At 46.5% G+C, this 25,735-nt stretch overlaps 1 protein-coding gene across 9 annotated transcripts in view; it reads right to left on the reverse strand.

Annotated features, from left to right (window-relative positions):
- Positions 1 to 25,735, reverse strand: part of MEF2D (myocyte enhancer factor 2D) — a 147,126-nt gene that overhangs the window by 17,280 nt on the left and 104,111 nt on the right. For 5 of the 9 annotated variants that reach the window (XM_083478316.1, XM_083478319.1, XM_083478317.1 and 2 more), the window contains 6 exons: positions 23,162 to 23,365; positions 11,759 to 11,896; positions 7,413 to 7,623; positions 5,393 to 5,449; positions 1,379 to 1,569; positions 267 to 287 (listed from right to left, as the gene is read on the reverse strand). In XM_083478316.1, the coding sequence (XP_083334442.1) occupies positions 267 to 287; positions 1,379 to 1,569; positions 5,393 to 5,449; positions 7,413 to 7,623; positions 11,759 to 11,896; positions 23,162 to 23,365 (822 nt within the window). Of the gene's footprint in view, positions 1 to 266; positions 288 to 1,378; positions 1,570 to 5,392; positions 5,450 to 7,412; positions 7,624 to 11,467; positions 11,603 to 11,758; positions 11,897 to 23,161; positions 23,366 to 25,735 lie in introns of all 9 variants that reach the window. The other 4 variants (XM_083478320.1, XM_083478321.1, XM_083478322.1 and 1 more) reach the window with 2 other exon arrangements.

The following is a 25,735-nucleotide window of genomic DNA, read 5'->3' on the forward strand; positions in this document are numbered from 1 at the left end:
CAATGTGCAGGCACACATACCCATTCAATGCAGCTGCTAAAGTCGTGCCAGCTGTTGGGAGGGCAGGCTGCCAGCCCACCTTCCTGGACCAATCAAGGCACCCTAGAAGAGGCCTGAAAGCAGACTGAGTTTCCTCTAGTAAGTCCCTACATTCCCCTGTCTCACAATTTCAAGACAATTATTCTTTTTAAAAAGGGAACAGAACCCAAAGACACACACACACACACACACACACACACAGAACACTTGCAAGCATGGAAACTCACCAGATCCAAGTGATCCTCTGTCTGGGGTGTGGAATAAAAATGAAACCAAAATGAAATTGTTACGTTTAATGCTTAATTTTGATGCCACTTTCAACACTAATTGAGTATCCTGTTCTCTATCACGCAGGGCAGACCAGAAGTTCAAGGGTCTGCTGTGTGATACTGGTTGAAAACATTGGGCAGGGGGATGACGACAAGGGGACACCACAGAAAGAACAGGCTGTGCTTGGGAGTGCCAGATAATATCCAAGGTGGAAATGGCTACTAGCTAGGATGGCGATGATACAGCTCCACTGTCAGAGGCAGTATGCCTCTTAATGTAAGCTGCTGAGAGTCACAAGTGTGGAGAGCAGAAAGGTATTTTCAGTTTCACACATGCTGGTGTCGTATATTTGGAATTCTCGCTGCAACATTTAATCAATTAATTGCTTAGATGAATAGATAATAAATCTTTCACTGCTTGTCACCAACTAATTGGCCATCAGGTTTTTAAAAAAATTAGAAGGCTCTTAATTTTTTTAATCAATCTATAGACAACTCAGTATGTATTTTAAAAATATCTAAGCAGTGTGTTTTTTATTTCAGAAGTTTTATTTGTTTTAGAAGTGGCATTCCGAGTGTCTGTGAGAGAAGAAGGGGCAGATTCATCATCTCTACACCAGGTAGCCAGTCTTCCTTTCTGATAAACACATTTATGCAGATGCAATTGATTAACCAACCCGGGATGAAATTCTGCTTGTTAGGCAATAATTCCCATTGAACTCAGAGGGAATGGCTTCTGCATAAACATGCTTAGAATTGTGCCGTAACAGCCCTGCTTGATACACTTATCTGCAAGCACAGCTATGGGATTTTTGCAGCACCAGTCTAAACAGTTATAATCATCACGCTCTCAAGAGTGTAGCATGGTCGAAAACGTCATGCGTTCTTGTGAAACACTGACAAAAAGATATCCTGAGGATTGTGGGAAGAGGTTTCCATGCAGACCAAAGTCAGGGCTGGTATCTCCTCCTTGGCTCAGCCTTTCAGTAAAATGGAGGGTGGTGGATCAGGCCCAGGAGCCTGCTGAAGTTGGAAACGCACAGGATTTCTCCACCCTAAGTTGAACTCACCAAATGATGCATGAGACCCTTTCCGCTCTGTGAGGTGATGACGCGCAAGTCCGGTTTGCGGTTGTTGGCAGCCAGCTGAGTGCCGTGGGAGGGTGGTGGTGGCGATTTTGCCGGGATGACCTTGCCTAGGCTGTTGCCATTGGACACGGGAAGGAGACCCGGGGAGGCTCTGGCGCTGACGTAACCATTCCCTGGAGAAAAAGGAGAGACGGAAAAAAAACAGATATTATTTTTCAAAGAATGGACAACGTTGGGAAATATCTTAAACTTGTCCCCATGCCCAAACATAAGTCAAAGTAAGTGTGTCTCAAGTAATCTCTATTTTCTCCTGGTTTACACAGGAAGCTGCCCTTTCCAAAGTCAGACTCTTGGTCCATTTAGTTCAGTATAGTCTACACTGACTGGTAGTGGCTCTCCAGGGTTTTAGGCTGGGGACATGGCCAGCTCTTCCTGGAGCTGCCAGGGTTGATGATGATAATTTATTACATGTCCTTCACCCTAAGGTCACAATGTGGGTTACAATATTAAAACACAATATTAGAAACAGTTTAAAACAATTTACAAACACAGAAATAAGGTGGGTCCCAAAACATACACATCAAGTGTAAAAAACCAGGGTAAAGAGATGTGTCTTCAGAATTTGTCGGATTCTGTATAATGAAGGGGGGGGGGGAGTTCCGCAACTTAGGGCTGCCACAGAGAAGGCCCTGTCCAAGGTTGCCACCACCCTCGAGCTTCTGAAGGAAGTGAACTAGCGAGAGGACCCCCTCTGCCGATCTTAGCACCCAAGAGGGTCTGCAGGAAGAAGGGGGTCTTTTGGGTGTTTGGGGCCTAAGCTGTACAGTTCTTTAAACACTAATGTGAGCACCCTGAATTGGGCCCGTAACGAACTGGGAAGCATTGCAGCTGTTTTAAAACATGGGTTAAGTGAGATCAAAATGGAACCCTAGCCAATAATCTGGCTTCTGTGTTTCAATGTTACAATAAGGCTAGCAGGAGAAATCAAGGCATGTCTCAGATCACCAACCCGCCTCCTGGCTTTGCGACTGGCACCAAGAGGAGGAACAAGAGGCTAGGAGAGGGCGGGTGGGGGAGGGGGGAGTGTCAAGTCTCCCCACACCCCACAGGTCCTGAGAAAGTCCCAGGGCTTGGCGAGGTCTCTCTGAGGGCCTACCCCCTGGGCTCTCCTGCTTCCCTGCTCCTGTTTCCTGGAATGAGGGGAATGTTTGGGTGACGTCAATGATGACATTCACAGGGCCTGCCAAGTTACAAGCCGGAACAGCCGCGCACGGCAGCTGACATGGGGGCTGCTTTGGAGACAGGAGAGATGCTTGGGGAGGGGGAGATGAGGGGAGAGGCAGGACGTTGTGTGTGTGTGGAAGATTGACAGGGACAGCAAGCGTGCCTAGGAGTCTTGGGAAGAGCCAAGGCTCGGCACTCAGGGATCTCAGGTGAAGTTAAAGCAGTATCCGCCTCCCCTTGCCACACAGTCTGCTGCAGTTTGTTAAGAGTGCTGAAAGTTGTGAGGAGACCCCAATTCCCCTCGTAGAACTACAATTCCCAGAGTTCCCTGCAAAGAGGGACAGTTTGTTACACCACTCTGGAAAGTGCAGTTCTGTGAGGAGAACAGGGGGTCTCCTCACATCTCTCAGCGTCCTTAGCAAACTGCAGCTCCCAGAATTCTTGGGGGGGGGGAGCCTTGATTGTTTAAAATGGTGTCATAGTGCTTTAACTGTGTGGTGTGAATGGGGCCTAAGAGGCATTCCCTCCTACGTAAGAAAGAAAAGGGGATACTTCTTTTAAGATGCTGCTGTTATTTATGGGTTTAAAATAAAATAAAATACAGTGGTACCTCAGGTTACATACGCTTCAGGTTACAGACTCAGTTAACCCAGAAATATTACCTCAGGTTAAGAACTTTGCTTCAGGTTGAGAACAGAAACTGTGCAGCGGTGGCACAGCGGTAGCAGGAGGCCCCATTAGCTAAAGTGGTGCTTCAGGTTAAGAACAGTTTCAGGTTAAGAACAGACCTCCAGAACGAATTAAGTTCTTAACCCGAGGTACCACTGTAAAGTTTTTTATTTTCCAATGAGTCTGGTCTCTGAATAGTCAGCACACCTTTTTAAATTATCTTCAAAAAAGCACACCCAATTAAACTCTGCAATTCTAAAACAAGCAGTAATTGCCTCTCCACCATGGGGACCTGTCTTTGAGGTTTGAGGCCTTCCATCCAGTCACAGCCTGAGCTTCTCATCAGCCCTTACTGTCATCCCTTCTCTCTACCGCCTTAGGCAGACCAGGCATATATCTATATGCATTTCACTAGGATGTGTAAGATGTAAAGTTGTCATCACACAGCCCCCAATGGAGGATCTGTAGTCCCACCTCACAATCCTGGATTGGGATGAAGTCAGGATGGGGTTGGGGAGCAAGCTGAGCAAGGCTGGCAGCCCCATTATGTATGTATGACATGTGTATCCATATAAACACACATATATCCACCTTGCAATCTGCCTCCCCCACTGGATCCTAAGTGGGGCACCAAGGTGCAACAAAGGGGAGTGTTGCCAGACTTGCCTTTAAAAGCAACGGAAGCAGACAGCCCTTGGGAGGGTGCAGCTTCCTCGCCTTCCAGTGCTATCAAGGTGGGAGAAGCCGCACCTTCAGAAATTCTCTCTGCTACACAATTATTAAAGCCACGAGAGGCAGGACACCTTGATATATTTCATCTCAAGGCCAGGATGTCTCAATGTCCAATTAGAGCCATCCCTGCTCATTGCCATGCGACAATTAAACCAAACAAAGAGTCGTTTAAAAGGGATTCAGGCATGGTTTCTGAAGCCACCCAGAAGGGTTGTCATTTTAACAGGAGTTTTAAAACAAGGGCTGGTTTTGAAACTGACAAGGTCAAATAAAGTGATCCCAAGTGCAGCGCAGTCTCTAATTAAAACTGGCGCAGAAAGACTTGCTTGTCTGGACTCGGCCTGGTTTGGCCCTATAATGTGGGTTCCACCCCTTTCCCTCCTCTAAGGGCAGATTTCTGAAGTGGGTAATTATGTCAGCCTTGCAGATAAGTTTTTCAGAAAGTGTTTCCTAACCATTAGTCGAGCTGCTGTTGCTTTGCCATATTTTTAAACTGTTATTTTATAGTTTTTAAATGAGAATATATTGTGTGATTTATTTTGTTTAATTAACTGGCAATAATTACCCGATTTTGGGGTGGGGGACTCTTTTCTGGGCAACCTTCCAGAGGTCACAAGTCAGCACTGGGCAGGACCAGAGGCAAAAGTGGATGGAGCCACTAATGTGAAGGTTACCTCTGTAGTGTGGGCTAATTTCTACACACACAGCCCCAGCTCTCTGTTACATTCCTCTGACCAAGCAAGCACCCATTCCAGCCAGACAAAAACACTCAAGGAAGGTAAAAAGCAGGGCTGGGATGCGACCTGGAGAGAGTTCTGGGGGCCAGTGAGAGAGGTCTGAGGGCCTGAGGTTGGGGCTCTCCAGGCCAAGCTTTCTCAAGGCCCATTTTGGGGATCATAAGCAGCTGGCTCCTAGATGCTGCCACTGAAATGCATCTCTGCATGACCAGCCCTGGGAGAAAACCATCAAGAGGCCTCCTTGACTCCACTGCCATCTACCCGCTTGCGATGTGAAATTTCTCAAGCTGCTCTGTGTCACCCACATAGATCAGCAGCTCCTTAGATCAACATGTGACCTTATGAGTCATTACACCCCAAACTGCATTAAGTTCTATTTCGGCTCTTTAAGCTTGGAGCTCCTTCCTCTATCACAAGGCCTGAAAGCTCTGCTGCTCCCTTATAGTCCTGGGCTGAGTTTGCTGCGTGGGCCTCATCTACGTGGGACCCCCATTCCCAGTCACCCCCTTTCTTGTCCCTGTGCATGGAATGGCTCGGACCCAAGGCCAACAACCTTCCCACCACAATTCATCCAAGGGAAGGCTCTCCAGAACCCTTTTTCCTGACATCAAGCTTCCACTTCGCCTCTACTCACCTACTGGGCTCGGGCAGGCTCCATTTGTGTTGTTGAGGTCTCCTCCAAGCATTGCCCCTAAAGAGAAGAATATGGGCAAAGAGAGTTAGACTTGACGTTCCGCCACATTCCAACATGCTGATCCAGAGGAATGGAAGAAGAGGCTGCTGGATCAGGCCAAGGGCTCATCTAACCCAGCATCCTGTTCTCACAGTGACCACCCAGATGCCTGTTGAAAACCCACAAGCAAGATTCAAGAATAAGAGAACCCTCCCCTCCTGTGGTTTCCAGCAACTGGTATTAAGAATCATTACTGCCTCCTACTGTATGTATAGGCAGAGCATAGCTATCATGGCTTGCAGCCATTGATAGCCTTCTCTTAATTTATAGAATCCTCTTTTGAAGCCATCCAGGTTGGTGGCCATCACTGCATCCTGTGAGAGTGAGTTCCATAGTTTAACAACAACAACAACCATCACCTTATTTGTACTCTGCCCATCTGACTGGGTTGCCCCAGCCACTTTGGGCGGCTTTCAACAGATATAAAAACCTTTTTAAAAATCAAACACTAAAAACTTCCCTATACAGGGCTTCCTTCAGATGTCTTCTAACAGCTGTATAGTTATTTATCTCCTTGACATCTGATGGGAAGGCAATCCACATGGTGGGCACCACTACCGAGAAGGCCCTCTGCCTGGTTCCCTATGCACTGTGTGAAGAAAGACTTCCTTGTCCTGAATCTTCCAGCATTCAGCTTCATTGGAAGTTCGTGAATTCAAGTGTTACAAGAGAGGGGAAGAACTTTTCTCTAGACACTTTCTACATGCCAGGCATAATTTTATAAACTTTTCGGTACCCATGTCACAGAATAGAGTTGCTAGGAATCACAAACAGGAGAGGGACATTGTTCTCATGTCCTACTTATGAGAGACAGGATGCTGGACTAGGGAGTCCTTTTGTCTGATCCAGCAGCCAGGATCTTCCGATGTTCTCATCCATTTGTGAAACCAGATATGGATAATCTTTTTGGTCATTTACTATGGTCACAGATATATATGGAAGAAGTATCAAATAAAATACAAGTCATGTTGACCCAACAACATTAATAAAATGCTGAAAAATAATATTTGAAATATTATATAATACAGTGGTGCCTCGCAAGACGAAAATAATCCGTTCTGTGATTCTCTTCATCTAGCGGTTTTTTCGTCTTGCGAAGCAAGCCCATTGACGGATTAGCGGATTAGCGCTATTAGCAGCTTTTAGCGTCTTATCTGCTGATCGGATCAGCTGATAAGCGGCTTAGCGACTTAGAAAAAGGGGGGGGGAGGGGAAAAAACCAGCAGGAACTCGCAAGACATTGTCATCTTGCGAAGCAAGCCCATAGGAGATTCGTTTTGCGAAGCACCTCCAAAACGGAAAACTCTTTCGTCTAGCGGGTTTTTTGTCTTGCAGGGCACCACTGTATGTTTTAACTGTTTTAAATTCTGAATTTTAAAATGTCGTAAAGTGCCCTGGGACCTCCTGGTGATGATGATGATGATGATGATTAACCAAGAGGTCCCAGAGCAAGATACAACAATTTACAATTCAGATTTAAAAACAGCTAAAACATAGTATATTCATGAGAAGAGTGCAGGACCAGAAAACACACATCTCAGTTGTCACATACAATGTTGATGTCTTAAGCTGATCTAATGGTAATTGATTTTCAATGTTCTTAAATATAACTGCTTTTAGAATGTTTTTATCTGTTTTAAAATGTTTGCTTTGTTTTTGTTTTAAACGGTCCATGTTCTTTGCTGCCCTGGGTTTCTTGGGGAGGAAGGGCAGGCTTATAAATTCAATTAATAATAATAATAATAATAATAATAATAATCTGTGAAATATCTGGTACTTGTTTTATGAATGCAATTTAACTGATGTTCACCACCAATTGATGTTCACTACCGTGATACCCCCCTCCCCACTTGCCACAGCCGCCAAAGAGTTCACGGTGCAGAAACTTTTGTAAATAAAACTAGATAAATGAAGAGCGAACCTGCGCTGGCTGGCCTCTGCGGGAGGCCCGGAGAGACTGTGTTTCGCTGGAGCGTTGGTTGCTGTGGTGAGAGGAGGCGCGGGTCAGTCAAGGAGGAGGTCACAAGGGACTGGGTCACTAAGGTGCCTCCTGGGTTGCTGAACTGCAGCGTGTTCTGGTTGGTCACTGGAACCGTAACAGGCATGGCAAAATTTGGAGCTGGAACTGCAGACTGAGGGGAGAGAGAGAGAAGCATGTTTAAAATAGGAAGCTGATAGGAAGGGGTTTTGGTGTTAGGGTTGGCAAGCAGCATTCACAAGACCACAAGTGCATATTGGAGCCAAGGCTTCCAGCTGGATGCTTTCTGTTATCAGCCACTATCCTTGGACTGTTCCAGGAACAAGAACAGAGAACCTCCAAAGGCAGGCTTCACCAACCGGATGCCTGCCAGGCGTAATGGATGACATCTCCCATCAGTCCCACCCAGGGCTGATGGAGATGTAGTCCAAAGCAGTTGGGGGTCACATTCACACCATACATTTAAAGCACCATGATAACACCCCCCAAAAAAAAAAAAAATTCTGGGACCTGTAGTTTGTTAAGGGTTATTGGAGAACCATATTTGCTTCACAGAACGACAATTCCCAGAGTTCGCTATGAAAAGGGATTGATTGTTCTGCCAGGTCATGGTCCAACACTCTAACCACCACACCACACTGGGAATGATTGTTAAACCAACCCTGGGAATTGTAGTTCTGGGAGGAGAAGTGCAGTCCCCTAACAACTCACCCTTAACAAACTGCAGTTCTCAGGATTCTTTGGGGGAAGACATGTTTCATGGAGCTTTAAATGTATGGTTTAAATGTTGCCCTTAAGAGCACCATAGGGAGTGCTGTATGTTATAGTAAATTATCATTTGTTTACCTGACATGTTTTGATTACAATCTTCACTGAGGGCACCATGAAACTCAGCAGTGTTTTGATGGGTGCAGTTTCAAATGGATCCCCCACATCGTGTAACAGCACATGTAAAAAATATGGGGTGGGGCCGGGTTCTGCAGTGCCCCCAACAAAGATGGTAACCAAAATGTGTTGCCTGAAGGAACATCTGTTTAATAACGTAAGAAGAGCCTGCTGGATCAGGCCAATGGTCCATCTAGTCCAGCATCCTGCTCTCATGGCGAGCAACCAGATACTTTTGGGAAACTCACAAGCAGGACTCGAGCACAAGCTCCCAGATCTCCCCACAACATCAGATTGCCACTTGAGGGTGAACTGAAACCAATGTGCTCAATTCGTGCCTGCCCCTTTCCCCACTTGTCCATAGGGGAGTTGAAAAGATGCTCAGTGTCATTGAAAGCAACAGGAATGGGCTTCCTAGATCAGGGGTGGGGAACACCAGCCTTATGGGATGGTGGTGGTACTCCAGGCATCACCACTGGGCTCACGAGAATCTCCCCAGGATACACACTCTCTCCACCCCTGCGTCACGCCCTCCCCAAGTGCTTTTGCCTTGCCAGAGTATGTCCTTGAACTGTGAAAATGTGTCTTGCTGGCGTGGACAGAGGATGGAGAAATTGGTCTGTGTGGAAACCTCTGACTTTTGCATGACTATAGCCTACTGTGGAAAGATGAGAGTTGCATCCATCACATGGCTCATCTTTTGCCCCTGGCCCACCCACTTTTTGCTTCTGCCCATGCCCACCACTGGTATGCGGCCCCCAAAAGGTTGCCCATGACGGGATGTGGCCCTTGGGGTGAAAAAGATTGCCTGCCTATTTGTATCTTAGCCAGATACTACAGAAGTCGAAGAAAAGGGAAGATGAGAGAAAGGGAAGGAGGGTCTTATTTCAGAGCACAAGGTCAGAAAAGTGTGCCAAACAATGAGGATTCAGAAGCAACTGTTTTGGGATCATTACCTCGAGATCACAACTCCTGGCTTAGCGGGCAAGGAGTTCCAGGAATTTTCAGACACGAGTCTCTGTGTTAAGCCCATAACTCATCAACAAAGTATTTTTTTAAAATCTCCGGTAGCAAAGTGGAAGAAAGACCTTGGAGAGGTCCTGCCATCAAAGAAGACCAGCGTTTAGCCACACTGGTTACCTCCAGATGTTGGTGGACTACAACACCCATGAACCCCAGCCAGCACAGCTGTAGTCCAAAACCTCTGGAAGGGCGCCAGTGCGGTGAAGGCTGTAATAAACAGTGCCTTGCTTGGATGGACCCTGCATTAGGCAGCTTAATGTCAAGAGATCACTCTCTTATGGAACGGCAACCAGAGACTCCCCCGAGTCTTTCTGCTCAGAAACCACATTTGACTTCCTCAAGAAAGTCCCAGACCTGGGTGGGGCAGGGCCTGGTCCATCTCTCAGAAGTGCTTGGGGATTTATTTAGTCAGCCAGGTACAAATTTAGCCACACCAACAAGGCAAATTAAAATCCTGAGAATGCGGGAGCTGTTCTTGGGTTACAGGTTAGTTTGGCCAAGGATTTGGGGTTAGTTCTCATGAGAAGCACATGCTGAACCCAAAAGGGTCTGAAGCGTGTGGATTTAACGTCACACAGATTGCACCCTCTTCCTTCTGTTTTTTAAAAATGCTGCCTTGTTGGGACTGAATCATTATTGGTGCTCTGTTCTTGCTTTTTACAGGGTGATTATTTGACATGTGTGTGTTGGTAGCTTCATATGACACTTCTGAAGTAAGGATTGTATAAGGATTATTCTCCGCCGCCTCCCCAGAAGAATGGAGCCATCAAACCTCAAACAATGAGATTAATAGATTAATAAATCTTCTGTTGCACCTTTTATAGATGCTAGCACTGTCCAGCTATTGGCACTGGACCAGTTTAAATCTAGTAGCTAGTCCGCTGTTGGTGCAGGGAGCAAACAAAGCTTCAGCTTTTCCCTAGAATAGTTCATCACACTATTGGATATTGTCTTGATCCTTTGTGCCCCACTGGTGCTAGCTGCTTTGAAATCCTGTTAATGAGATCCTTTCCCCAACCTGGTGCCCTCCAGGTGTTGTTAAGACTACATCTCCTGCCGGCACAGCCATTTTCGACTACAGTTTCCCTAAGTCCCAGCCAGCATGGTTAATGGCCAGGGCTGCTAGGAGCTAGAGTCCAAGACATTTGCAGAGCACCGGCTTGAGGAAGGCTGCTCTAGTGGAAGAGGGTGGGAAACAGATAAATAGAAATGTTTAAAATAAAATAAACATCCTCATCCTACTCCTATGCTGAGGGGATGGGAGAGAGGTTTGTATTTCAGAGGTTTATACTAAGGCCTGTCCTTCAGTAGTATTTTTCAAGAGAGCATTTCCAAACAAATTCACAGCGCTGCCTAGCAAGGCCTCGGCGTAACTAAGCATCCCTCACTGTCCAGTACCTTAGCAACGAGGTACACATTGCCTTCTGGGTGTCAGAGGGACTTTCTCCTAACCATCTCCTTTGCTTTAGGGGTGCAAATTAGCTGAGGCTCTGTGAAAGCCAAACCATGCAAGATTCCCCCCTCCATAATATTCTTTTTCCCTCCCTCATGGGTTAGGGCAGCCAACTTTTGCTTAACAAACAAAAAATCCTGGCATCTGGGCATGTTCTGAGTGCAATTCCTTCATGAAGGGAACTGGCTATTTTATATATAGCCACAACTATATATGTATATATAACTATATATGTAGCCACAACTACATTGGCTTATGGTCCTGGTACCTCTGAGCATGTGCAGAGTGCCTCACCATTAAGACAGCAAGCATGTGCAGAACCATTTCCCTGGAAGGGTGCCATCTCTTTTTTGCTGCTTCTGCGAGATTGCTTTCTTTTGTTAACTATATGAAGAAAGGAAATTATCTCAAAATTCTCCTAGGCCCCATCTTCCTCAGTTTGCTTCCTTGTGTTCTAAAACCGAGTAGGAAATCCAGGCCAGGCCATCAGCATTCAGGACAAGCGGCTTGACCAGCGCTTAGGCCACTTCAACAGGACTGTTATTCGTATTATTAAGAAATATCGGGCAGGTTGGCAGCCCTATCCATGGGGCGGGTGGGAGGGGGAGGCGTTGGCAGGCCACCAGCTGTTACTCACTGTGAGCCTGTAAGTCTGCATCATTTTATCAAACTCCTCATCAATCTTTTTATATTTCTCTTCCGTCTGAGGCGTCAACGTAAACACGTCGTCCCCGTCAGGGCTCTCACACTCTCTATGCTTCTTGTTCAGCGCCTGTTACGTGGCCGGGTGGGGGTGGGTGGGGGGAGGGTGGGGGGAGAAGGTAGTTTGGGTTGGGAGGGGAGGGATAAATCCAACAAACGAACGAACAAAAAAAGAAAAAAAAAGAGACAATGAAGAATTTTTTGCCTGGGGTGGCGAGCTACTTACACCGTAGCGCTTGAACAGGATGTCAAGATCCTCGCTGGCTTTACGGTATTTGTCTTCCATCAGAGGGCTCTGGTCAATGGAGTCTTCCCCGTCGGGTTCTGGACTGTCGCAACCATTAAAACCTTTCTTTCTTAATGTCTGAAAGCACAACCAGGAGAAGTTTAGGCCCAGAGATAAAACCAGAGGTGGAGAGTGATGAAGAGATAGTGGTCTGGTTCACACAGACCACTAAACCATGGTTTGTTTAATAAGCAACCTCAAGCTGTCGAACGGGTGATCAAATAAACCATGGCTAATTTCTCCAACAATCAGTTTGTTTTCTTGCAAAATAAACCACAGTAAAGGAAGGCTGCTGAGTTCTCATGTAACACCAAGCCACAGTTCAAATAAAACAAAGGTTTGTAAGGCCAAAATGAGCAATGGCTTCAGATTGTAGTTTGCGAGCAGTAAATAAACCCTAGTTAAGCTGTTAGACAGGATTCAGATGATCAAACAAACCCTAGTTTAAGAAACCAAGGCTTAGCATTATGTGTGAATCAGGCTAGGATGGTTGCTACGATGACAAGTCCCACTGTTATGACTGGCCAAGTATGTTGATGGCAGGAAGGAGTGGAAGCCACCATGTAACTGGATCAGTTCGGATGCCACCTTGACCATGGCTTGTAGTAACTACAGGTTTTAGAACTCCGGGTCACAGGCTGAACATCCAAACAAACAACAGGCAAAACAGGTACCATGGCTTGTCTGTTTTCATTTTCCATCTACTTGACACTCCCATATTTAGGTGCACCAACCCTGGAGGGAAAGTCTGACAACAGTAACTCTGGTTTGTCAGTTCACATGTGGTGCCAAACTAGGGTTCATATAAAACCACTATTTGCAAAGTCCCTTCACAACGCCATATTTTATTCCAGTTTGCTGAGCCATGGTTTGTAAGCATCCTACATCAGGGTTTGGAGTGAGGAGAGCCAAACTGAGCTGCTTCAGATGTTTTGCAACCCCAAACTACAGTGATTCTAGCTCTGAGGTCACCACTGGCTTCTGAAGCAGCTAATAGCAGAGCTAGTTTGAACCAGGGACCATAAATCTCCAGAGGTGGAATTAACTGGAGACTTAAGACGCTGATACTGGGGATTTGCAGTGATCTTAGATTTCCAGAATTACTCAAGCACTAATGAACTGTGAGAGAGGATTGCACTTTTCTCTCTCAAGGGTCACCTACCGCTATGAAGAAGAGCAATTATACATTTCATATGCATGCTGGATCTGCATCATTAAGACCGGGCTCGGAGAGTTGGGGCAGAAAACCTCCATCAAATACCGTGTCTAAGAAGTTTTGGTTCCACGCGTGGCAGCCAATTTGAAGATTGCTTTCCTCAGCCACACTTAATCATTGTATTTTCAAAATACCAGAAGCAATTAGCCCATATTATGGGATCATCACTTGCCAATTTCTTTTAAAAAGTCAACGCTGCAATGTTTCCTGGAAGTCTTGGGCTCTTTGCATGCCAATAAGAAACTGAAAGGGGCATGAGTAAAAGAGAAAATATAAAGTTCTTCCCCGCCCCTGACTTTCCTAACTACGGTAACCATTTTAGCTCAAAACCCAAGTGAGCAGTCTCTGTGACCAGGCCAGCCACTTGTACCTCACCAAAGAAAAAGAAATGCATGAAAAATGCATATGCTAATATAGCTGTATAGCTGAAGATTTGGAAATAATGGGTTATATTCAACATTAGTCATCCTCAGAGTGGACCCACTGAAATTAATGAACGTTATTAATCAATCCCTATCCCTATTTCCTCTTTCTCTCAGCAGTTTCAGAAATGGGGCTAGGAATCATTTTTAGAAATGGGAACCCTGACTGCTTTTGTCTCAGCAGGAAATCTCAAGGCCCAGTGAAATGAATGGCCATGATGGCGCTTCTCCATGCGCAGAATCCATTGATTTCAAAGGAGGTGGAGCCCTCATAGAGCTCCAGTCCTCAGAGTGGTTCAAAATTCAGTTCCTCTTCCCAGGGAACTCTTGGGACTTGTAGCTCTGTGAAGGGAATCGGGGGCTCCTAACAACTCTCAGCACCCTATACAAACCACAGCTCCCTGGATCCTTTGGGGGAAGCCATGACTGTTTAAAGTTGCACAATACTGCTTTAAATGTATACCGCAGAATGATCCTAATACTTTGAGAAGAGACGTGGAAAGCAATGGATTTATACAAGTTTATAAAATGATGCACGGATAAAGAACAGATAAGAGAAGGGACTTCTTCACACGGCACAGCACATGGTTAAGACAGTGGACTTCACTCTTGGAGACACTGATGGCCACCAACTTGGATGGTTTTTTATAGAGGGTTAAAAAACTTCATGGAATATAAGGCTACCAATGACTACTAGCCACCGCTCTGCCTCCGCGGTCGGAGGCAGCAAGGCTTCTGAATATCAGCTGCTGGAAGCCACCCAGTGTGTGTGTGGGTGTGGGTGTGGTGAGGACTCTTGTGTTTATATTCTGCTTGCAGGTTTTCCCATGGGCATTTGGTTAGCTACAGTGAGAACAGGAATTAGACTAGATGGGCCACTGGCCTGATCCACCAGGCTCTTCTTATAGAGTGGTACCTCGGGTTATGAACTTAAGTCGTTCCGGAGGTCCATTCTTAACCTGAAAATGTTCTTAACCTGAGGCATCACTTTAGCTAATGGGACCTCCCGTTGCCGCCACTGTGCGATTTCTGTTCTCATCCTGAAGCAAAGTTCTTAACCTGAGGTACTATTTCTGGGTTACAGAGCCTGAAGCGTCTGCAACCTGAGGTACCACTGTATTTTTATGTTCAGGTTCAAGGAGCCAGAGACTTGTGTTGTTTCCAGCAACTGGGAGTCTGAAAAGGAAGACTTACCAAGGACCACACTCCAACCAGAACTGCTACCCGCAAGGATTGCTTGCTCTTGAGCAGAGCTCTGATTCCAGGTTCATACCCACATATGAAAGTCTTTGCCCTTCAGTCTGACCTGGTCCTGCTTGCGGGTTTCCCACAATGATCTGGTCAGCCACTGTGAGAACAGGAGGCTGGATTGGATGGATCCATTGGCCTGATCCAGCAGGCTCTTCTTACGTTCTTATGAATCTTCAGCATAGAAAGTCAGATTGTAGGCTCCTCATCAGAATCATCTCTCCCTCTCTCCACACACCTCCATGTTTTAAATTGCTCCTGTTACTTTGCAAACCACCACAGAAGACTGTATGAGAGCCAGTTAACAACCATCCAACTTCCGTAGCTGTCTGCCTTTCTCTGGGCACAGGGGACAGCCAGTGTTTGGTAGCTCAGCCTGGGGCAGCAGATAAGGGCTCAGCCATGTGCAACGCAGACTGCAGATTCCTTAGGCCCTGCTAATGGGGCCTGCCACCGGCCGGGTCTCTGAGCAGCTGGCTTGGAGTCGGAAGGAGGGAGCTCCGGCCGGGCCGATCCAGCCCGTTCCAGCTGGCAGCCACTACAAGCAACATGCTCTGCTACAGAAAGACGCAAAGTACTTTTATGTCAGTAACCTGAGCAGAGTGTCAACACAAGCAAAAACAAAGCAAAAGAAGGGGCAGCCTGCCGTTTCCTAGATCTCACCACATGGGAATTTGGGGGGCTCAGGGGCTTTTGTTAAAGCAGCAACAGATATAAGACCATACGGACACCAGAAGCATCCTGCTGGGTCAGGTCAATGGCCCATCTAGTCCAGCATCCTGTTCCCACAGAGGCCAAACTTGTAAGCAGGACCCGAGTAGAAGAACTCTCTCCTCTCTTGTGTACCCAGCAACTAGTATTCAGAAGTATTACTGCCTCTGATTGTAGAAGCAGATCATAGACATTGTGGCTAGTAGCCTTAGCCTCCAAAACTTTGTCCATTCCTCTTTTAAAGTCATCCAAGTTGGTGGCCATCGCTGCCTCCTCTGTCAGGGAGTTCCACAGTTAAACAACGTGCCGTGTGAAGAAGTACTTTCTTTTCTCTGTTCAGAATTTCCCAACATTCAGCTTCATTGGATGTCCGTAAGTTTTCTCCATGCCAGGCATCATTTTATAAGCGCCAACCATGTCGCCTCTACCTCACCTTTTCTCTAAACTAAAAAATCCCAAACGCTACCACCTTTTCTCATAGAGGAGTCGCTCCATCCCTCTGATCATTCTGGTTGCCCTCTTCTGAACCTTTTCCATCTCTACATAGCTAGTGCAGTACATGGGGAAGGCCCAAATGCAAATCCCTGCCCAGCCGTGAGCTAGCAAATCTCTACCTTCCAGTCAATCCTCCCTTACAGAGAGGAAGTGAAATGAGGATCACTCTAAACCGGGATTCCCCAAACTTGGGTCTCCAGTGGTTTTTGGACTACAACTCCCATCATTCCCAACTAGCAGAACCAGCAATCAGTGATGATGGGAATTGTAGTCCAGAAACAGACCAAGTTTGAGAAACCCTGCTCTAAATCATGGTTGGTGAACTTCAGGTCTATGGGCCAAATGTGGCGTATCCCAGGCATCTCTATGTGGCCCTTGGGAGTCTCCCCGAGGCCAAGCCTCTTCCCAGGCCACACCCCTAACCCAATGCTGTCTGACCCCTTCCTTAAGTGCTTTTTGCCAGGCTGGAATGTGTCCTTGCACTGCGAAGTTGCCTCTGAACATGCCTGGATGGAGAGAGGGGTATGCAGGATTCTCTGAGTTGTGTGTGGCTTAAGCGTTGCCTACTTTCTAAAGGCAACATTTGTGGCTCCATCCACTTTTAGCCACACCAAGCACTCCTAGGCAGCCTCTAGGAGGTTGCTCATGAGGAAACATAGCCCTCAGGCCGGAAACAGCTCCTAGGCAAACAGGGGCTGCAGAATGTTCTAGCGCTTGCATGGTGAGGCTCTTTGAGCACTTGCAACTGCTTTGGCACCCCTGGGGTCCTTGGTATCCCATGACTGGATTCACACCACACCACAGGGGCGGGGGTTTGACTTGTTTCACCCTATGTCACCACCAGGCACCTTCAGTATGTGGCTAAAACAGTCGTCCGGGGCACCCAGAGAAGAGGGTGGGATGTGGCGGCACAGCCAGGCCAGGCCACTAAGGAGCCCCTTCTGAGCCCCTGGGGCCTTGGGCCAGGGCCTGACCTGGGCTACTGCTGGCGCCAGGCCTTTGCTGAAGTCAAATCCCCTCAGCCATGAATCCACTGGGTGACCTTAAACAAACCATCTCAAATCTTGTGGAGAAGTAGGATATAAATGGATTAAATAAATCTCTCAGCCACGATCCTCATCTGTGATAAGGGGATGATGACAGAGGGATGTGGGGTGGGGGAAGACTGCGGTTGAGGGTTGGTGCTTTCTTGCCCTGTGTGTGGGCTTCCTGGAAGAGGCATCTGCCAGCCACTTTGGCAAAGGGTTTGCTGGCCTAGATGGTCTGACCCAGCAGCAGAATCTTGGGTCTTTGTGGGAAAGGGGTTATATAAGCTGACAGAATTATTCATGATAGCTAACTTCCATGTCCCATTGCAGTCTACCACTGAATACCAGGTGCTGGGGAACAAGCCACAAGGGATGGCCATAACACCCTGCTTTTGGGAGAATCCCAGAATCCTCTGTCTGACTCTCTGAGAGAGAGGGTGCTGGACTAGATTGGAACTTTGATCTGCTCTAACAGAGCTCTTTTTATGTTTCTGTTCTGGTTTCCCTTACAGGGTTGTAGAAAGGGTTCCTGTAGGCACTTTGGGCAAGTCATCATTGGGTGGTCTTGCCTTAAGTGTCCAGATAGTGGATTCAGAGGTGGCACAAGGGTAGAAGAGTCGAGTGGGTATAGCCAAGGAGGCCCCCAGCCTCTCAAGATCTGTGAAAGAGCTCTGAAGTGGAAGGAGAAGATGCAATCCTAGAAAAGGTCAAGAAACACTGGTGTAATCAAATTAGAAGCTGAAGCCAGAAAAGGGCTCATTAAGTCTTGAGATAATTAGTCATGTAAAAAGGAAACCCAAGAAACAATCACCTAAACCAGCTTTCCCCCACCTGGTGCCCTCCAGATGGTTCGAAGTACAATTTGGGGTTTTAGAATGGTGGCACTGACCCTTTGCAATTCCTCTGTTATCTTTTCAGTGCCTGATGAAGACCTTCAGAAAGCCTTTTCAGGGGAGATCTTCACCCAAGGCTGCAGCTGTATTGGAACTATTCTTAACTAGTTTTATAAGTTTGTATTATTTTTATACTGCCTCCCTGGCAGTATAAAAAGAAAAGGTGGGTATACATTGAAATTAATAATAATTTTAAAAAATACTTTGTTTTTACACTTTTATTGTTTTATACTTGTAATTGTTATATTTGTCTAATGATTGTAAAAAACCCAATATACAAGCAAATCAACTCCCATCAGCCCCAGAAAGCATAACCATTTTGGATTCAAACTCCTTGGCAACACTGGCTGGGGCTGATGGGAGTTGTAGTCCAAAACATCTGAACTACACTAGGCTGGAGAGGGCTATTGTAAATAATTACAGCGCCTCTAGAATCTCCTAAGCGCACACCCACCTGTATTTCAACAGCCAATGCTCTCATTTTACCAAAAGTTGAAATAGGACAATCATCTCCCATGTTCTGGACAGTGCATTTGTTTTATTTTTAAATCGGTCTTCCGTTTGCTTAGCATTTTGTGCGGAGAGCACAAGCCCTAATTGTCAGTGGACTTCCCTCTCCTCCTCCTTCCACTGGCCCTACATCTCAGAACGGAAAAATAATAGGCAAGAGCAAAGCCCTGAGAATTAGCTATGTGTAACAGCACGGCAGCTGCAACCTCTCGCATGTGAGGCAGACGAGAGCCTCCTTTGGCTGACAAACAGCGGTGGAGGTTGCAATAGGGAACCGTATAAGAAGCGAAGGGCAAAACGATCACAGGAGACAAAGTAGGTCAGATATTTTTGGGAAAAGAACCACAGAACCAGAGGCCTGCTCATGGCAGGCCTAGCCCTGACCCAGCACGGGAGATGGACTTCTCAGAGGATGAACCCAACATGGAGAGACACACAACCAAGGACCTTGGGGAGCAGGCAAGGTCCCCCAGAACCAGCATTGAGTATCCTCCTGAGGGAGTATGGTTAGAGTGTGGTATGGGAGGCCACACCATGTAAGGCCTTCCTTTTTAGACTCCCAGTTATTGGGAACAACACAAGTCTTTGGCTCCTTGAACCTGAACACAGAAACATCAGAAGAACCTGTTGGATCTAGCCAATGTCCGAGCTAGTCCAGCATCCTGTTCCCTGGCCACCCAGATACCTGTGGGGAAACCTGCAAGCAGGACCGGAGCACAATAGCACTCTCCCTTCCTGTGGCTTCCAGCAACTGGTATTCAGAAGCATTACCACTTCTGAACCTGGAGGCAGAGCAGAGCCATCATGGCTAGTAGACAATGGTAGCCCAATCCTCCATGAATTTGTCTAATCTATCCAAGTTGGTGGCCATCACTACCTCCGGTGGGAGCAAGTTCGATAGCTGAGCTATGTGCTGTGTGAAGAAGCGCTTTCTTTTATCTATCCTGAATTTTCCGACATTCAGCTTCACTGGATGAAGATAAAAGCAAATGATTCATTTGCATGAAAGGTGCAAGATGTGGGATTCAGCTCTGCAGACTCCAGTGAGACTCACTGAAAATAAACATACGTGTCAGGCTCACAAAGGGTGCAAGAATTGGCATGAAAAATCAGAGCCCAGAAGCCTGTACTCAGTTAACATCTTTGGAGGCAGCCTCACGTGGTAAACCACAGAGGGTTCCTCTCAGTGCCAAGGACTCAAAGCATTTGGAGAGTTCATACCGTGAGGAGGACAGGGAGACACCATTCCTAGTGCTGGTGATGCTTTTGGGCCAAGACAAATGTGTTCAGTATGGTGCACTAAGAGAAGTGAATACCACTGGGCAAAGGAATACATCAAAGGTCGGGAATGTCAGATCTGAGGGCTGAATGTGGTCCTCTACCAGGCCATGTCCCTGCATCAACCCTGCTCCACTCCTTCCTTAGGTGCACAGGTGGAGGGAATAGTGCTTCCAAATACCAGTTGCTGGAAGCCACAGGAGGGGACAGTGCTCTCACGCCTGGATCCTGATCCAGTGTTTTCCACAGGCACCTGTCTGGCCACTGTGAAAACAGGATGTTGGACTAGATAGGTCACTGGCCTGATCCAGCAGGGCTTGTCTGATGTTCTCATGCTTTGCATGGCTTGTATGTGCACATAAGCTGTGATAATGCCTCTAAGCTGCTTGAATGAATAAAGGAAAGGGGTAGGTGAATGCGTGTGCAAAAACCTCCTAACTTTTCCATGGCTAGTGTACCAAGGGAAGATTCACATCCGAAATCTCAGAAGCCCACTACACAGCACCTTGGAGCAGGGCTTTTGGTGCAGCTGCCCTTGTCCTGTGAAAAAGCATTCTTGTTGAGATATGGCAGGTGCACACTATCTGTACTTACCCGAAGCAAATGAAAGCATTTTTGTTTCAACAACCTTTTCCAGCTGGGTGGAAAGCCATTCACATTGAACTGTTTTAAAACCTGTTTTCAAGTTGCTGTTCTTTTACTGCTTTAAAAACTTTTAAAACCATTTTTTATTTCTCTATAAATCGCCTTGAAGCAGACATGTAAAAGGCAATTCATAATCAATACTCCATTGCTCCACCCACTTTCACCTCTGGTCCCACCCACCAGTGCCATGTTGTTCCCGAAAGACTGCCCATACTGCTTTTCTCAGGCTGAAAGGGATTCCCAGCTCCTGGCCTACAAAGCTGTGGTCCATCCAGCCTGAAAATGTATGCTTTTGAGCATCTCAGATCTTGCCCAGCCCAGCCCAGCCAACCAAGATCTTTTGAACTGAAGGCACTGTGGGTTAAACACGGAATCTTCCCCATGCAAAGCAGACCCTGAGACACAACGGCTGGGCTCTGGGACATTCAAGTATCATTTGCTTCCTCCCATCTATTCTATCCTAGGTGGCCAGCAGTGGAATTGAACAGCAGGCTCAGTGGTCTAAAGAGGCCCACCCTGCCGAGGCAGCTGGCACCTGCCCTGACTCCAGCTGACTACAGGGGATGGGGCAACACTCCCTGCTGACAAAGGCATAGGCAGTACGGTGCAGTGGCTAGACATCAGGGCTGAGGAAACCCAGGTTCAAAACCCCTGGACAATTGCCAGAGAGGGAGGCCTCATTGTTCACAAAGTATGACAAAAGAACTTCAGTTAAAAAACAGCATTTTGAATTGATATCCATTTTTTTGTCTTCAAATATTCCATCTGCTGCAAATCAATGTTAATGCAATATATAGATATAGGAACGCACACACATATATTACAAACAATGTATTTACTGCAAAAATATGCGCAAACCTGGTAAGAAATGTGCACCTTGCGCCCCCAAAAGGCGACCCTCCCTGGAATGTCTACTCCCGCCCCCCCCCCACATACACACTCTCCACCGCTGTCCTATTCCATGCCGTCTTGAGCAGATAAATTGAATGACTAAAGGTTTTGCGTGCCTTAATTTCTGCTCACTTGTAATGTCAATAATTACCCAGCCAAACCGTTCATTTGTCTAAATCTTGCCAAGCATAAAAGGGAGCTGCCCACACACAGTTTTTCATTGAAAGGTGACAAAGCAACTGCTCCAATCTCAGCTCTGTCCCACTCTCTGGAACGTAGCGCAGGCAGGAACGAAACCTTTTGTGCTTGCAAATCCGCTAGAGAAAAAAGAGGGGGAGAAGCAGCAGGAAGGGGGCAGGCAGGCGGCCACCTGGGAGGCTGAGGACTAAGACCCCGCCAGTCTCTGCCACAGGGTGCCCTCACTTCAGACTCACATTTTACCTCTGGCCTACTGTCGCAATTACCCTGGAAGTGTTTCTGCCCCAGACACAAGAACACAGGAAGCTGCCTTATACTTAGGTCACATTCACACTGTACTTTTAAAGATCTATGATGCCATTTTAATCAGTCATGGCTTCCCCCAAAGAATCCTGGGAGCTGCAATTTATCAAAGAGCTGTTAGGAGGCCCCTATTTCCCTCACAAAGCTACAATTCCCAGACTTCTCTATGAAGAAAGAGAGATTGTTCCACCACTCTGGGAATTGTAGCTCCATGAGGGTGATAAGAGGTCTGCTAACAACTCTCAGCTCCCTTAACAAACCACAGCTCCTATAATTCATTTGGGGAAGCCATGACTGTTTAAACTGGTAGTATACTGCCTAAAATGTATGGTGTTAATTTGGCCTTAGTCAGACCCTTGTGTTTCAAGTACAGTGGTACCTTGGTTTACGAACTTAATCTGTTCCGGAAGTCCGTTCTTAAACCAAAGCGTTCTTAAACCAAGGTGTGCTTTCCCATAGCAGCAGGGGACTCAATTTACACTCAACAGGAAGCGAGTGTAAATTGCTTCCAAGGCAAAGTTCACAAACCAAAACACATACTTCCGGGTTTGCAGCATTCTTAATCCAAGTTGTTAATAAACTAAGCTGTTCTTAAACTAAGGTACCACTGTATAGTTTTGCTACCAGTCCTTCCTAGAGATACTGGGGATTGAACTGGGATCTTTTGTGTACAAAGCAAGTGCTCAGCCTACAACACTTATCTGAGACGCTACAGCTTTCCCCTTCCTTTATCCATAGGAACCAGATATTATCCATAAAACAACATGGTCTGTACAATATTATTACAATAATAGTTCATTATGCTATGTGATATAGGCAACTGTCAATTGATGCATGACTGCGCATTGCGCCAAACCCAGGAGTGACTTTTAAAATGGCAAAAAGGCCCTAAGAGCCCAGAAAGTGCAAAAAAGGCACAAAAACAGTGCCTAACAATCCCAGGAACCTTTGCAAGTGCAATTCTAAGAGCCTTTGCACCAATGGTTGAGGCCTGTGGAGAGTTTTGAGTTTGAGTAAGAAGGTTGTGGGAGTTTGGCATCTGGCATGTACTGCTGGTTTTTTAAAGGGTTTTTCAATTGTTTCCAGTGGTTTAGAGGGTGTTTCAAATGCACACAATTTCACTGATACATGTGATGCCTCAGAACATAACCCCCCTGTAAACTGGGAGTTTCCTATATTGTCTTCATCTTTTGTGCCTTGGTAGTGTCAGCTGCTTTGAGATCTTACTAATGAGATACCTTCCCCAGCCTGGTGCCCTCCAGATGTTGTTAGACTCCAACCCCCATCAGCCCCCAGCCAGCGGGGCCCACCAGTCCTTACAAGTGTGGCCATTTTGGATTCCAGCTGCCCAAAACACCTGGAAGGCACCACACCACCAAAAGCTAGAACACTGAGCTGTCAACAGCAAAGACAGACCACCTCAACAGATTGGGGTATTGCACTGGCAAATGCCTTGCTAGCTCAACAAGGCTGGGAACCCACAGGTTGCGGGCAGCACGTCGTACCTCAATGATATCCGCGTTGGTCCGGCTCTCGTGAGGTTCGTTATACTCTGTGTATTTGAGGAGGACCTTGTCCATGTCAGTGCTGGCATACTGGAACAGCTTGTTTGAGTGGTTGAAGATGATCAGGGCAATCTCGCAGTCGCAGAGGACGCTCAGTTCATAGGCCTTCTTCATCAGCCCAAACTTCCGCTTGGTGAATGTCACCTGTGGGAAGCAAGTCAAGAAAGCAAGGAGGGTCAAATCAGGAGACAGCAACATAACTGAATGGCAGATATCACAAATTATTTGAGGTGGGGTGGGGGTAGCCATAGAGATACTTCCACAATTTCTCTCAGCCAAATTTCTGGTTTTGGTGTCAAAAACAAACCCATGGCTGACTTTATGTATTATTACTATTATTTGCATTTATATCCCCCCATCTCCAAGGAGGTCAAGGTGGAGTACATGGCTCTCCCACTTCTTATTTAATCCCCACAACAACCCTGTGAGGTAGGTGAGGCTGAGAGGCAGTTACTGGCCCAAGGTCACCCTTGGGTGAGCTTCATGGCTGAGTGCGGATTTAAATCCTTGCCTTCCAGATCCTAGTCCAACGCTCTACTACACCACACTGGGATGCAGCATACACACGACAGTTTATTCCAGTTCCCGGACATTTCCCTATCTGGTAATTTCCAGATTATATTTGAGCTTTCCCACAGTGAAAAAGCCGCTTCCATAATATAGTTCATGTTTAGTGCTCATTTCAGTGTCATGTGATTCTAGAAAATGTCCATTTGCCGTCCCCCTGACCTAGAAAATAGCAGGAGTGAAGTATACCAGCATATATATTTCTGTCGTGTTGTTTTCATGGGGGAACAGAATCAGGCATGTGCGGAAGGGGTGGGGGAGCAGTGACATTGTCCACTGATGTTGGTTCTTGTGTCACTTCACACCCAATGGTGTGAATGGAATTTAGCGTGACATGCTGGTATATCGGTCAAACAGCCACAGTTCCGTCAAACAGCAGGTACAACCGTGCAAAACTAACATTAGAAAACACGAGCATTATAATCAGGAAGACGTATGCAACATCCCCCACTTACACCCTAGGTGATTCGGAAGCAGAACTGATGCATTAGGAATTCTCTGTTTCATACCTATATTTTATACCTATATTTCTTGAGGTGTGGTGCGTGGGCAGCTTGCTGCAGCTTTGAATTCTTTCAAGTCTTTTCATCTCCACATTAACAACGCACTGAAGAACACTACGAAAAGGGCGGGGGAAGCAATCTTTTTATATGTGGTAGGCCGGCTGCATCAAGATTGTTTCAATGTGATCTTTATCAACGCACATACTGTACATGTAGTTGTATCAGGGTTTTTTTCAAAGGTGTTTGACTAAAGTACAGTGCTAAAGCTTTATGCAAATGAATCTCCCTTCAATAAAGCCTAGAAATTACATTTAGGAAGCCCCATCAAGGCTCCCTGTTTTGTTTCGTTTTACTGCTGCTGGGGCAATGAAAAGGACTGTCCCACCTGACTTCGTCCCAGGCAGGGAGTCCAAAGGAGACGACCCAGATATCCCACTGACCAATGATCCTGAATCCAATGCTGAGGGTGGTACCATAAGATATAGGACCTGGAAGGCAAGGTCATTGTAGACGAGCTCCAGCAGGAAGTGATCAGCAGGGGGAGGTGGAATGGCCTGCCTGTCTTCCAGTCCTTGAGAGCACCAAAAATTTCGGGTCCAGGCCAAAGAGCCACGACACAGTATGCCAGTATGGATGGAGTTGTGGGTAGATTGCTGGACTAGTACTAGGAGTCCAGTGCTCAAATCCCCACTCAGTCATGAAGCCCACTGGGTGGCTTTGGGCCAGTCACTGCCTCTCAACCTAGCCTACATGAGGGGTTATTCTGAGGATAAAATGGTGAGGGGGCTAAGTTTGTACACCGCCTTGAGCTCTTTAGAGAAAAGGTTAGATATCTATGCAATAATAAATAAAATAAAGACCCAAGTTGTTGGTCTACTTGCAAGCAAGGGGCCGTCCACAAGCAACCAATCCCTGATACTCCTTCATTATCAGCAACTGTGGTAAGGGTCTCTGGGTTAGGATGCCAGAGTAAATAAGGCCTCCCCCCTGAGGCATCCAGATGCGGGAAGCAACTCAGGTCTCTCTGGCTTCTTGTTCTCTGGCGCCCAGTTCCCAATTCTAATTCCTCCATCTTGCTAGGCTGTACTTAACCTTAACTCCCTGCTTGGACCTAGACTGATTTTCGAGTTTAGGTGTTGGTTTGTTCAGACTTCGCTGTACTTGTAACCCTGCCCTCAGTGGGGAGCTCTTTAAAGAATGCTTACATTTCCTGTAACTGGGACACGACTTATTTAATTTCATAAAATCTATACACTGCCTGATTATAGGGGGGGCACACTCAATGTGGTTTACAAAAAGAATAAACCAGTAAAATTATTTTTAAAATAGCTATTCTGAAAAATAATTAAAACCGGATTTAAACAGCTGCCAACATTCCACATATTTGGGTGGGCTACATGTTTTTAGCAGGTGCCAAAAAGAGTACAGTGAAGAAACCTGTCTG

The sequence above is a fragment of the Podarcis liolepis genome (genome assembly GCF_965112155.1).
Source record: "Podarcis liolepis genome assembly, chromosome: 15".
Lineage (NCBI taxonomy): Eukaryota > Metazoa > Chordata > Lepidosauria > Squamata > Lacertidae > Podarcis > Podarcis liolepis.